This window comes from Mirounga angustirostris, unplaced genomic scaffold (assembly GCF_029215605.1).
Source record: "Mirounga angustirostris isolate CCGP_5_RB_7025 unplaced genomic scaffold, mMirAng1.0.hap1 SCAF_3, whole genome shotgun sequence".
Lineage (NCBI taxonomy): Eukaryota > Metazoa > Chordata > Mammalia > Carnivora > Phocidae > Mirounga > Mirounga angustirostris.
In genome coordinates, this window is record NW_026991711.1 from 128,471,559 (window position 1) to 128,485,635 (window position 14,077).

General features: G+C 38.2%; 1 protein-coding gene across 5 annotated transcripts in view; it reads right to left on the minus strand.

Annotated features, from left to right (window-relative positions):
* FIGN (fidgetin, microtubule severing factor) overlaps nucleotides 1–10,387 on the minus strand; it is a 130,257-nt gene extending 119,870 nt beyond the window's left edge. For 3 of the 5 annotated variants that reach the window (XM_045868733.3, XM_064586629.1, XM_064586631.1), the window contains exons 1-2: nucleotides 9,699–10,387; nucleotides 8,756–8,925 (exon numbers count right to left, since the gene is read on the minus strand). In XM_045868733.3, coding sequence (XP_045724689.1) covers nucleotides 8,756–8,780 — 25 coding nt within the window. In that variant the 5' untranslated portion in view covers nucleotides 8,781–8,925; nucleotides 9,699–10,387. Of the gene's footprint in view, nucleotides 1–5,981; nucleotides 8,721–8,755; nucleotides 8,926–9,698 lie in introns of those variants that run through there. The other 2 variants (XM_045868737.3, XM_045868738.3) reach the window with 2 other exon arrangements.
* Between the last annotated feature and the right edge of the window lie 3,690 nt (nucleotides 10,388–14,077).

Sequence of the window (14,077 nt, forward strand, 5' to 3'; positions counted from 1 at the left end):
GGTGATAGTTTCTCCTCCTAGTTTGTCAGACAAAGATGTAGGTCATTTGGGGTCCCAATGCCTCCTTTGGGTCATATCAGTATTCCCCTCAAAAATGTGGCCTAATCTTCTGAATAATGCAAACGAAAATCTCTCTTTAGTTTAAAGGAGAATTTTGCACCAGTACTGCTAGCGTGGGATACTGCGATCCGGGCAGGGGATTAGACCCACATCTTTTGTAAGTTGGGCCTAAAATTGACTCCAGATTTGTGACTCACGAACGGAAAGTCGGTTTTAATATAGATATACTTTAAAAAGTAAAAATGGCTATCATTCTTAACAAGTTACATATTGGGTATTATTCTTAAAAATGACTCATAAAATATCTTTTGAAGTACTTAAAGTCATGAATATGTTCTACTCTTTTACCTCTGCTTGAATGCAATTTTTCATTTTCCAGGAAAGGATCCATTTTCTAACTAACCCTGTTAACCTAATTACTCATAAAGAAATACACAAAGTGTCCCTGACATCGATACCTTCACGAAGAAATGGATCTATGCACATGCACAAGAGCATATCCCATTTAGATAATCACAACTGTAATTTTTGTTTGAAAGATTCCTCTCCACCCATGTAATTCCTAGCAGTAAAATTTATCAAAAGCGCTAAAAGTTTGCAAACACTAAAACTGCCCTATCCATGTCCTTATTTCCCCATTCATGCACTTAAACTCAAAAGTACTAACTCTTAGGCTTAAAAGAATAACAGTATTCTGTTTATTTAATGGTCTCTGTTTGATCTTAAATGGGGTTTGTAATGAAAATGCCTTCAATCTGAAGGGAACCTTTTATCCTATTCAGAATAATTATCTTGTAAGATTAAAATTCAGTGAATCATACCTAATTAAGATTTATAATTTAGCATCATTCAGGTATGTGATCTAAGAGTTTACAATCTTAACTTTAATTTGAAATGGAAAGGGAAAAGAAGTGAGTAAAAGGGAAATAAAACAGTTATTTGGGGCATAACAGTGCACTATATTGCCACAGATTTACCCAGATTCCTGGTTTAATCCTTTCCGAGGCCAAACATCTATTGCAAAAATGCCAACATTACTAAAGGCTAGGAGTAAGGTGGGAAAAGAAGGGCTGTGATTTAAATTATACTACAGAATTTCTAGATCGGTTATAGGACACTAAAAAATATGCTTGGTGGCTAACCACCTATCAAAATAGTACAAGTTTATCACGTCTTTGATACAAAAAATTTCTAAGCTGCAGGGTGAATATATAATTAAGCGGGACACTGTTGTGATAGTACATATCAACTGAGAGCGCAATGCCTTGTTATTACACAGGGCAAAGCTTTTTCTTCTTAGAAGGTCTCGTATATAGTATTTCTCTCCACAAAGTCTAACAAGGCATTCAAAATAAGTTCAATTTTTTTTCTTCCTCAGAAATATCTTTAAAGCCCCCCCACCCTCACCCCAGTCTTGGATTATAGAAAAGAATAGTTACTTTTCCGAGGTCTTTGATATTTCCTTTCCTGGCAGAGTCATCTGATGTGAGAAATACCTTTTGAAAATAAATGGTACAACTTCAAGTGCACTCAGATCCATTACTTGCTGGACATTCCACCGTATCTCAGTTTTGATTTGAAAAAGCCGCTTGACTTCAAAATTTAGTTTTAGGTATCTCAATATGAAGCTTGATCTCATTGAGAAGTATCTTGGGAAGCAACAATGTAAACGTTTGGTCCACCCCTGGACACAGAATGTTCAAACCCAAGGAGAAAGGAGTCCCACCTGGTGACTACATTATTCAAGGGAAAAGGGGGTTATTTCAATCCAGGTTCAGAAACCAAGTTCGCAATTTGAATATAACATACTGCAGAGTTAATGTTACTGCATGAAAGAGTCACTCTGCATCTTTCACACAGCTGTCACCATGTGTTTACGGAGCTACGATGCCACTTTCTAATGTCAAAATATCAATGCTGCTACTGTTATAACAAGGTAATTATTTTTGCATTTGCCCCTTTTGTCTGAATGACACTCAGTGAGCTGTGCTTTTATTTTTTACTGGTCAGGATTTTGTACATAGTTAGAGAATTTCAGATTCTACCTTAGAAATACTTATTTTCCGTGGGCTTGAAACTTAGGGTGGGGTGGTGGTGGTACATGGCAACAGAGAAACTCCGAGGCTCTTACTACACATCTTACTAAAAACCCTCCCACCCCCGTCATTCTGAGCCTGGGCGTACATATTTAAGTGTGTACCTGCATGCAAGCAATGACAAAACACAGGGTCCCTTTTAAGAATCTCTGTACAAGAATTCATGGGATACATGGAGCACATATCAGGCAAAGGGCAACATGAAATAAAAGCAAATATTCCTGTCACACCAATTCATGTGCAGAAAGAGCAGAAGATACCTAATGGTCCATTTACCATCAATTCTCTCACTCAGTAACCATCAGTATTTCTTTGGGCAGAGGCACTGGGAACAACTGTGGGACAGTCAGTCTCTTAAGTAGGAAACCCAGTGACTTGCAGCAAGCAGGCCCTCGATAAAAGTTTGTGGGTTGTGAAGGCAGGGCTAGTTTCGTTGCCCTGCAACCTGCACATGCTCCCCAAGGTCCCACACACAAGGGCCCTGCATTTGGTTTACTGCTCTGCTGTGGCTGTCTTGAATTTTTAATATGTTTTGAACAAGGTGCCCCACATTTTATTTTTTGCACCAAGCCCCAAAAATTATGTGGTCAGCCCTAGGTGAAGGTGACAATGCGTGTTGATGGTGAAGATAATAAATCAAAAGAACAGCCAAAAGTTTACAGTTACATCTGGAAACCCACGGCTTCACATTACACTACTTTTAAATTTTTATTTTGAATGTTACTGTTTCCATGAATAATACCTCCTCAGGAACCAAAGCATGAAAGTAGAGGTCATTCATTCTCAGATGAGTTTACCGTCATTTGTATATGGCATTTAATCAGTTGTAAGTTGCTTAAAAAGCATCCAACTGACATAAGGCAAACATTACTTGAATCTGGGAAAAAAAGAGAGACTTTTTTTTTTTTTTTTGGTGGATGAAGAAAATGCAGTTTCTGTTCTCCTGCCAGCCATACATCCACAAGTGGGATGGAGTAAATACATACATTACCAGCAGAAATCAAAACTCATAAGAAAGGAACTGAGTAAAGGTGTTTTTGATATTAAGAAAACATTTTATAGGTATTTTACATTACATATTTCTGCAGTAAGAAAATCTTTTTTTTGTAAGCTATATATATTATCACTGATAAACTTTTTATAAAAGCTACTCTTAACCGAAAATGAGACCAAAAGTCTAATAAGAAGCCAATTTCCCAATATTATAAAAAAAAATGCTTTCTAAAAAAAGATTCCCCACATAAAAATACGAATACTTAAGCTAGGTTGCAGGGTGAAAAAAAGAAAGAAAAAAGTTTAACCTCGGGCCTCCGCAGAATAAACCACACGTGCTACTTTCAAGATGCACTGGTTTCAAAAGTGACTGGAAGAGTAATACTATAAATGTTCTGTGAAAGTCATAGTGGTTCAAATATAAGTGAACATATCCACTTATACATTTAACATAAAGACATCTGAATTGCAATTCTCCTTTGAAGCTACTGCGTCTAAGAGACCCAGAGACAACAGCCCACCATATGCAATGTTAAGCGAAGTGTCAATACTCAAGTAACAAAACAACAAACAGATTTGTTGCATAAAATGTGTAAATATTATTAATAGCAAGTGCCATCTGATAGCTCACGTTTGGATGGTTTCTGCTCACCTATCTTGCCTGCCGCCTCAGTCTCCTAGCTAAGGCTAGCCATCAACAGGTAGCCTACGCATGTGCCGTGCTGAGGCAGAGCTCCTGAGCAGGCATGTGTGGGCCTGCCCGAAGGAAACGGCATACCCACCTGCTTTTGATTTGCTGCAAACTTATCAGTACAATTTATTTTTACCATATTCTTGCCTACTCCTTATTTCCACTATCTGCATTTCTTGGAGCAAGCATCTTTCAAGTAAAATTGCCATTTGAATGATAAGATCAAAAATCCCAAAAGATCAGTAATCAGCAATCTTGTCAAGGCAGCTATGCTTGAAATTTCTACCATAAGTGAAACAGTTAATGATAAAAATTCACGTTTAGAAAAAAAGGAAGAAAATTACATGAAAAGCACTTGCTAAACAAGCATTTATTTTCAGTTTTTTAAAAAAAGTTTCATTTTTCATAGACAAAAAATTTACCTATAATGTGTGTGTGTGAGAGAGAGAGAGAGGCAGTTAATTGAAGATGGAATCATTTTTGGACTTGTAGAAGTACCCCAAATAATTTCTAAGTTCAACTGATTTTAATGAAACATTAGCCCTTATATGCCCGCAAAGAAAGAGACAATTATAGTAAGATTTTTTTTTTTTAATTGGAGGAAAAAAAATCGCATTGCTCCCTTTGCCGTTTGTTTATTCCGGCTTGTTAATGACTCAAGATAAAAAAGCAGATATGCTGATTAATCAAGTCTTATCGATCAGTAGCATATGTCAATATTTCACACAAATATCTACAGAACAATTTCTCCCAATCAAAAATTTATAAATCAATTTAACTTCCTGGTAATTAAATTTATTAGCCCCACAACAATAAATGTGGTACTTTATAAAAGTAGTATGTGAAATTTGTACTCAAGAAGATATTGATCAAAGGCAAAACAGCAAACATTTCTATACACCAAGGTCCTAAGAACAAACTGGAAAGTAAATAATCATAAAAGCCTGCAATTGTTTCAAATACACCTAGCAATTCTGCTGATTTCGGACCATTAAAACTGATTACTTAATTAGGCAATCATTCAAGGCATCTAAACATTCACAGACAAAAACAGGGAGTCATTAGCAGAGCCGTCTTCACCTTGAGATGAAAATTCTGAACAATGTTGCAGACACGAAAACTTTCGGGATCTGTCCCCATGTGTGAACTAAGCAAAATAATAAAATCTAAAAGGTAACAACCAAAGCTAAGGAAAAAAATAATCTGCCTATAGTGATATCACTAATTTGTCTTTTCAAGTAGCTAATACTTTAAACAATCTGAGAAATGCCAAGTTATAATACAGATATTCTCTATCAATTCTTGGAAGTACTACTTTTCTCCCCTCTGGTCATACTCTTACACTATCTAAAAGTAATTAATAAAATTTCTGCTCTCTTGTATGTCTATCAGAAGTACCTGCCTACAAACAGGTTTTCAAAGTTCCTACCTAACATGAATAAAAACCACAAAAAGATTTTCTATTTATGGAAAAAAAAAAAAAAAAACCCACAACCGAGTACTGGAACCTCAGCCACTGGAGTCTTTAATGTAACTAAAGAAAAAAAATAATAATATCTATGTTTTCCCTCAGAAGATACCAGAGATAATTTCAACAATACCACTGATTTGGTACAGTCAGGAGAAAGAAAAATATTCTCTGCCCTCCCTCCCCCAAAAAATGGTTCCTGAAATAATTCTAAAGAGACCCTATAAACTGTCTTTTTTAAGAGAAGAGAAAAAGGAAGTCAACTCACACACACAGCTTCCAAGCAGAAGTCTTACTCTCTTCCAGGAAAACAACAATGAGACTTTATTACCCTGCTATGATTCTTTCATTTCAGACATGATTAATTAGCAAGTATTACACTTTCCAAAACTCCCACCACACTCTTTGTGGCCTATCAGCCTAGTTGTTGAGAGATCTATATGAAAGAGCAAGTAACCAACAGCAGTATAAGACAAGTATCCAAAAACTATTTCAAAGGAACACTTCTCTCCTATCTTTGCCTCCCAAAATGAAGCAGGCTGCTTTTAACTGCTTTCACAAAAAAATTTTCTTAATTGGTCATTTTCTTAACAATACCTTTTAAAATTTGAATAATGCATGCAACATATTCAGGATTCAAGAATACATGGCATGTAATTTATTTGTTACCTACCTATATTTTCAGGCTGGAATTCCAAACGACTTGAGTGAGTCCATGTAGTTTACCCTGATAACTATCCACATGAACAATTAATAAACAATAAAGATGATGTGAGCAAGCATGTTTCGGGAAATGGTTTCTATAGAAAAAAAAAATGTTTCTTTCCCAAAGAAAAGCTAATATGTCACACATATAATGATGAGAGGAAACAGCAGTAAAGAGAGGATGAAAGGAAGAGGGCAACTCTAAAATTTGAATGAATGAAAACTCTGATTCTCTGCATATTGTTCCAAAACACCCTCTCAAAATAATTTTCCCTTTAAAACGATCTATTTTCAAAATGTCCATGGGAACCAAGAAGCCAGAACCATGTGAATGTACTATAAATACATATTTAACAACCACCAGTTTATAAAGGTTAGGGTTCCCCCTTCAACCTCTCAACTCTTCTGTCCAAAAAAACTTTACACATAGTACAGTACTAATAAATAGATCTTGTTGGTTCCAGGAAACATTTTTTTCTTTTAAATCTATTCTGGCCATAATATCCTTGCTTTTTTTCTGTTGTATTAAATTTAGGATCAAAAACATCAAAGCAGCTTCCACCTCGGACCTAACTTTTAGAGAATCAATGTGACAAGGCAGTCCCTGATAGATGTTTCTCTTGATAAACGACTTGTTCAAAAGAGACATTGTAGCTTTCATTTCCTGACCACAACACACTTTTAATTTGCAACAGCAGAGCTGCCAGAGTGAGAGCACTTGCCCACTTTCCAGCCTTTTAGGTTTGTAACTCTGGTTCCTTTAGGCCACACGTTTGAGACAAACAAAATCTAAAAATAATCAGTGATAGAATTACAAAATAGGAACCACTAATGCCACTTTATACATATACACAAGTGTCTACTTTATATATATATGTATATATATATATATACACATATATGTGTGTGTGTGTGTATATATATATAATATATAAACTTTTCCTCCCCAGAATTCTAGTGTGTGATAAGGCTCCTGAGTGACCATCATTTGCACAACAAGCATTTAAACACAGAGAAATAAATTACGTGACTATTATTTAATAGTAAGCAGAGACAGGGGAGGGGGGCAATTTACACACTTAAATCTGCTGTTAAATGTCATGAATTATATGATTGCCTACCCCAATGTGTTTTTTACATATTATTGCAATGATTATTATTACTACTACTCAGAAATCACATTTAAGTATCAATACGGTGAACAGTCAAACCATCCAATTTCTGCTCTCAGCACATTGTCCGAGCTCCGATTTAAAATTTATAAATGTAATATCCTCCTCATCACAGGCAGCAGCCCAATCTGCTCTGAATATATATTACAGCTTTAACATCACAGAGGGAAATCGCCCATCTGGCAATCCCATTCGCTCCAACAGCTCCGGGGGAAAAAAAGCTGTGCTCTCTCCTCCTTAAAACATTTCTCAGGGCAAATTATGTGCATCTAAAATAAACAGTCTTCTTATTGATCGCTTCAAAGTCAACAAGTTCCAAATGCAAAATTCAAATCCTTTTCTATCGTGTGAGAGCAGTGTGTGTTCAGCTCAATAGTCACCAGAGTCCAACCAGAAGTGGATGTCGCGCAGCGGCTCCGGTAGTGCCTTTCCTTGTATTCACGTTTGTGTTATGAGAGAGCAGTAACCACGGCCACATTACAGACCCCTGGCAGCTCTCCCCACTGCTATTTCTTTCTTTCATATTCTCCCTTTCCTTCTCTCCCTTTTCAGGGTCAATGCATGGTGGTGGGGCAAAGGTAACCAAAAAAGAAAGAAAGAAAAAAAAAAAACACACACAAACAACAACGACAAAAACCCAAACCAGTATAAAGTGGACATATCCTGTGGTCATGCAAAATACTTGTAACATCTTTTTGTTGTCCCCTCTTAGTCTTAATTGAATATCACAAAGTGTACAAATGGTACGGTCAAAGAGCTATTGAAAACCCCCTCTCACTCTATTTATCTGACCTTTTTTTTTTGTGTGAAGAAAGAGGAAAGAGCGGTTTCAAACAAAGTCAATTTCAGTGCTTGATTATTTAATTCTGTCACAGGTTAAAAGTAAAAAGCGCTGACAGGCAGACAAGTGAATGGCAAGGGGAAAAAAAAAAAACTACCACTGTTCCTTAAAAGGCATTAAAGACGTAAAGCAATTAAAAAATATATATATTTTTTATTTTTATGTAAAAGATAGCCCTTCACTCACTCACCCAAAAAAACCACACTCAGAGGAACTGATTACTCCACAAAGTGTAATCATCCAGAGAGCAGATAGTCAAAGTGCATTAATAGGTTGAGAAAAAAAAAAAAATTCATCCAGTTTTGTGTGTGTACATATATATTTATATACTTTCATTAGTAAGCAGTCTTTGCCCACACTCCCGCCCTCTCCCCTCTCCACCCAGCCTCCTCCCCAAAAAACCCCACATTGAGTTTAACTAATTTACATACCATTTGACTTCAGCGGTTATATAGTGCATTACTAGTAACATGAAACTTTGGGATTACCGCTAAAACCGATAAAAGTGGACTCCAGTAATCTATTAATCAAAACTGAAATATAAACAAGTGATAGCAAAAGCAAACAAGCATTTTGACAGATTAAAATATACATATATATATATATTTAAAGGAATTATATATCATGAGCATCTGCTTCCCAAGGAGAGTCTTCAATGGTTTTTATCATGCTATGTAATTTGTCTTTCCTATTTAGATGCAAAGGAAGTAAATTCCAAAACTGACATACCATAAACACTGGTGCTACTGATCATTTCTTGCTGGCAGCACAAAAAGCTGAATTGGATTTCTCACAAGCAGGAATTCCAAAGGTTGCTTTTCATTAAAGCCACTTTTCCTCTCAGCTATCAAATGTCACTGCCTTGAAACGTGGGCCCTTTCGTCAGGTATTCATTTAACCTACATGCATATAATTAAGGGGGAAAGCAACATCAACAAAAAGGGGATCTCAGATCACAGGAGAAGAAAGAAAGGAAAAAAAGCACATGACCAGGAATGCAAGTCCATGTCAATTTCACTCACTCCCATTGAAACTAACAAGAGCTCCGGGGAGGACGGTAATAGGATCAGTGGATTGTATATACCATTAAATTATACATCTTTCTCTCCCGTTCCTTGCCAACAATACGCCCACCACGCTGTACCCCCTCCAAGATGATGTGCTTACATTTTTCTGCAACCGATCTTCTGACATTTTCACGTTCCCCCAGCCACGAGACTGTAATTTAACCTCAACTTTTTGTGTGTGCAAGATTCTTATTTACACTTCTTATTTACTTAGAAGTTAGTTCCCGAAGAAAGTCTAGCCCCACCCTATGGCTCCGCTTTCTTATTTTTTATTTTTGAAGTAAAAAGATAGTAGTAAGTAAGCCCAATGTAGCGGAAAACGAGATTCTTGCTATCGCGAACTCTTAATCCAATACTATTGTTACAATGATTAAGCAGCAAAAATATGCATTATAATGTTTCAGGGCTACTTTGTACAGAGAAATTAGACAGCAGGTTGGCGTACAGAATAGAAGCGAATGCAAATTAAATTTAATGTTTACGGCACAACTCGGAGATCTCTTTTTATTACGGGTCTTGGATTTATTTATAGTCTCAAAAAATAAAACAAACAAAAACAAAAACAAATTTAAACAGATGGTAGAAAACTACGAAGCTCCTCTTACCTGAATGCGCGGAGCGAAAACCCGGTAGGTTAGCGTAGCATCGATCCGATGTGTTTGCTGATGAATGGAAGCTAGGGTTAAGTGAAGGTGCCTATGATTTGAAATCATTCCAAGTTTTTGAAGGGAAGACGGACTGCAGCCTCTGCCATGTTGGAATTTCAAACCCAAAACAGCTGCTTGGAAGGAGCCAGCATGCCAGAGGCTGGGCGCAGGCGCAGAGCGCCGCCGAGCCAAATTCAAATCACTTTCACACTAAGAGCCAAAGATCAGTTTTCAAAGGAGAGAGGGAGAAAGAGACCGAGGCTGCCGAGAGGGAGAGAAGACGGGAGGCAGTGGCGAGAGGCGGGCAGTGGAGAGAGACGGGCAGCGGGAGGACCGGGAGGGAGAGGGAGAGGCGCACGGAGCCCGCGGAGCTGGAGGGGGAGAGAGGGAGGCGGGAGGCGAGCGGGCGAGCGAGCGAGAGACGCGCCAGAGATTCATGGGCAGGGAGGGCTCAATGGCCGCGCCGCGCTGGCCGGCCAGCCGCTCGGGTCATGTTACACGGCCGGGGCCGCGGCGGCCGCCCAGCCTCCCCGACGCGCTCACGCGGCCCGGAGGGGGCCCCGAGGTCATGATTACGCGCGCGGGGATCCGGAGCTCTCCCTGCCCGCGCTCTCCGGTGGCCCAGCCTGGGGAAGGGGGAGCAATGCCTTGGGGTGGGGGGGAGGGAAGGGGCCTTTCTTTCCCACGCGTGACCAGCCGGCCCTTGCGCGCCCCAGCCAGCCTGGGAGGGCCCGGGACAGGGCTGCGCGGCTCTCGCGCCCGCGGGCCCCTCCCTGCCCGCTCCCGGCCCTCTCGACAGCTGCGGCCAGTCCACCCTTCCCCGCCCCCCAGGACTCCGCACACAGGACAGGATCTGGCCCCGAGAAGCCGGGACCTCACCCGCACTCTCCCCTGGGCCCCCAGCACCAGCCAGAAAATGACTTTATCTGCTAAGAAGAGGCAACTTCGGGGGAGGGGGGAGAATCCGAATTAAGCCGGTTCCCCTCCCCCGCCTCCTTGTGAATAAATAAAATCATAAGTGTCTAGGTGTGCGGTCCACTCTCGCGCTTCCCTGGTTCCCCTCCCTACCTCCCCCAGGCGGCTCGGGCAGGGGAAAGCAGCGCCTGGGGGCCCCCGGTGCGGGCTGCCGGTGCGCGAGCATAGACGTTAGGCTCCTGCTTTCCCAACCCCCTTCTTGGAACAAGCTGGGGACCCAGGAGTGGGAAGAGAGTAGGGGCTTTGTGGTGCTGGGAGCTGAGGAAGAATGAAATGTGCAGTTGAGTGTGTTGCTCGCATCCCAGGGAGCAATGCAGTGCTGATTGTCTGTTGCTGAGATAGCCTTTTGTTCGGAACATAAGGTTTAAGAAACACACACACGTTTTCTGGGGTCTCTTGTTAGATGTAAATGTGCTGCATCCAGACGCTTACTATGCAGTGTAAGCTCAGTTGGTTTACTAATCACCCCGCCCCACCCCCAAACAACCAGGATCATTTCAATGGGAACCTCATTCAGACTTCTAGGCTGCGAGGATTGCCTTCAACCTATTTCATTCTAGACCAGCCAACCATCCAACTGAGATAATAAAGCAAACAATAACATTTGATCATGATGTCTACGAGATAATGTGCCCGGCAAAGTTCTTTAGGAATTGTAATGAGCAAGAGAGTGAGTGAGGTAATAATTTCTCTTCGTTTTCATTAAATAAGACTTTAATAGATAAATGGTAAGTTTATGCTTTGGCCTGGTGGACATCCAGTCCTCAACATTGCAACTAAGCTAAGAATGAAAGAGGCAAATTATATATTCGACCAGGAGCCCATGAAGCTGAGAATGTTACCTTTGAAGGTTGGCAACGAAAATAGATTTGTTTAGGACTGACCCTCCTTATAACGGGTGTTCACATTCCCCCCTGCTTCTCTGCTATAGATTTAATAGACTAAATTGCAGGTCTCCAGATGATGAAATGCAGCTTTTAAAAGATACCACATATATACTTTGAAATTAATTTCATTCTCCTTTTGTGATTTTCTTACCTGTGAATGGATAGCCATTGAATGGATGCATTTAGCTAACACAATGAGAAAGAAAAATTATTTTAGTTAAATCTAGGCAGATGACAGAATTTAAAAGACAAAAGGAAGTGATTCAAGATCTTACCAAATATTTCTAAAGAATGAGATTTCTATTTGGAATGGATTTGACCTTTCTGTGCATTTTTTTAAATCAGGCTTCAAAATAAAACAGAAGAACTTTATTGTGATGTAACAGAGAACACTGGAGCCCCTTTAGTTATGTTTTACAAGATAGCTTTGAAAATGATATTATGAAAAGTTGCCCATTGGATTTCACCACAAAGAAATAAGTGTAGAAAAATATCTATGGGTCACTGTTGGATTGAGTACAGATGAATTAAAAAACAACAACTGTGAAGAACTTATAATTTCAGTTATTGCCCATTTGGAGAATGACGACGAGAAGTCCTCTGGACACACAGCAGACGCTCTGTGCAATTCAAGCAAAACTGCTCTGTCCTTGTTTGTTAAAAAAAAGTTCAAAGCTCATCAACCTTTAACACTAAATTCCTCATATTGAATTTACAGTTCCTTATGTAAACCAAAATGCCAAATAAAATATATAGGATAGAATATCCACTGAGTAAAAAAATATATATCTATATTATAGATATATATTTTCATGCTCAACTTAAAGAAATTCATTTTCAATATCTAAAACAAAATAAGCTCTACTTTTAAAAAAGGGCAAGAAAAAATGTGGTTAGCAGGAGTTTATTAATAGATAAGTAGTACTTTTTTCAACTCCTTTGTATATTCATTTGAAATACAGATTATAAAATTTGTCATTCAACATACAAATGCATATAATTAACTTTGGAATCAAAGAAAAGCAAACTATTCAAAAGAGCACTGCATGTATTTACACAGCATTTCAAAATTGTCCAAAATTGCATATACTCCAGAAAAAAATGTTTACGTAATAGAATATATATTATGGGATTTGCATGACTAATAAGATCCATTATGGAGTGTGTCACCCCACTATTTCTAGCTTTTTTTTTTTTTTTTTAAGGTATGGATAAAGTTTGCTTCTCTCCAATTACTTTTTTTGCAAAGGAAGATGAAACGACTTTTTTTTCAAAAAGATGCATTATTTGTAAAATTAGCACAATGTTTATGGTTTTGTTGTTTTAATAAAGCTATCTTTAATGATAGTTGTATGATTAACATTTTAATAGTCACTATATCCTATCCATATTTATTTTTAAAACTTTTATTCAAAAGAAATGTTTCTGGTTGTAACTTGACATCCGTCTCTACAATGTACTTTATGAAACTTGTGACGACATGAAGATAAGAAATTGAGTCTTTAAAAAAAGTGGACTGGCTAATCAAGAAAACAGTTAATTCAGTGAAAAACTGATCAGACTCATTTATTTCCCACTGCAGTAAGCGCATTGCTCCTTTCTTTTTTTAATTTTAATTTCTTTTTAATGTAGAAAGGACAAATATAATGAATTTCTAACACACAGTATAGTCTAACTCGGGCTTTGTAAGAAACTAAAAAAAAATAAACATCACTATTCTTTTTTTCCTTCGGGAGGAGTGTGTGTATGTGTGTGTGTGTGTGTGTGCAGACGCACACGCACATGTTCCTCTCAAGCTAATTCAGGGAGGCAAGATTCTTCTACTTTTGTGTTCTTATTCTCAGGACACATATAAGCAACAACAATCAAAGTAAAGTGTAAAGAAATAAGCAAGGTGATATTGAATGAGACGGTGCAGATGACCATATTCTTGTATGCCTGGACTAGGGGTAATTTGGCCCAGGTTAGACACAAAGATGTTTACCTAGGTGATGGAAGAAGAAAAGAAAAGGACAAGATAAGGGTAGACAGAGCACTGAAAAGATAAGAGGATGAGGGTGACAAGATATTTCAAAGACAAAAACAAGTTTGGGGGGCTATAATATTGAGTTTTTCATGAAATGCTAAACACAATTCAATTTAATTTATAAATTCTGCTGTTTAGTTTCAAAGCCAATTATTTTAATACAACATTAAAGTAGTAATATCCTCTTCCAAACTATCGTGTTTCCAAAATATTCCAGGACTTACTAGCTGTTTATTAGACCTACACTTGTTTTTCATATTGCTCACAAAATCTAAAGTAGCTCTTACAATAATAGAATTACTGGTATGATATTTTTTTTATGTTTGCATAAAATTGCAGTTTATTTTAAGGATCTTCATTTGTACTTCAATTAAACTAAGAATACTAAAAAATTCTTATGCCCCTTCCTCCCCCCCCCCAAAAAAACAGTGAAGACCTTGACCTCATTT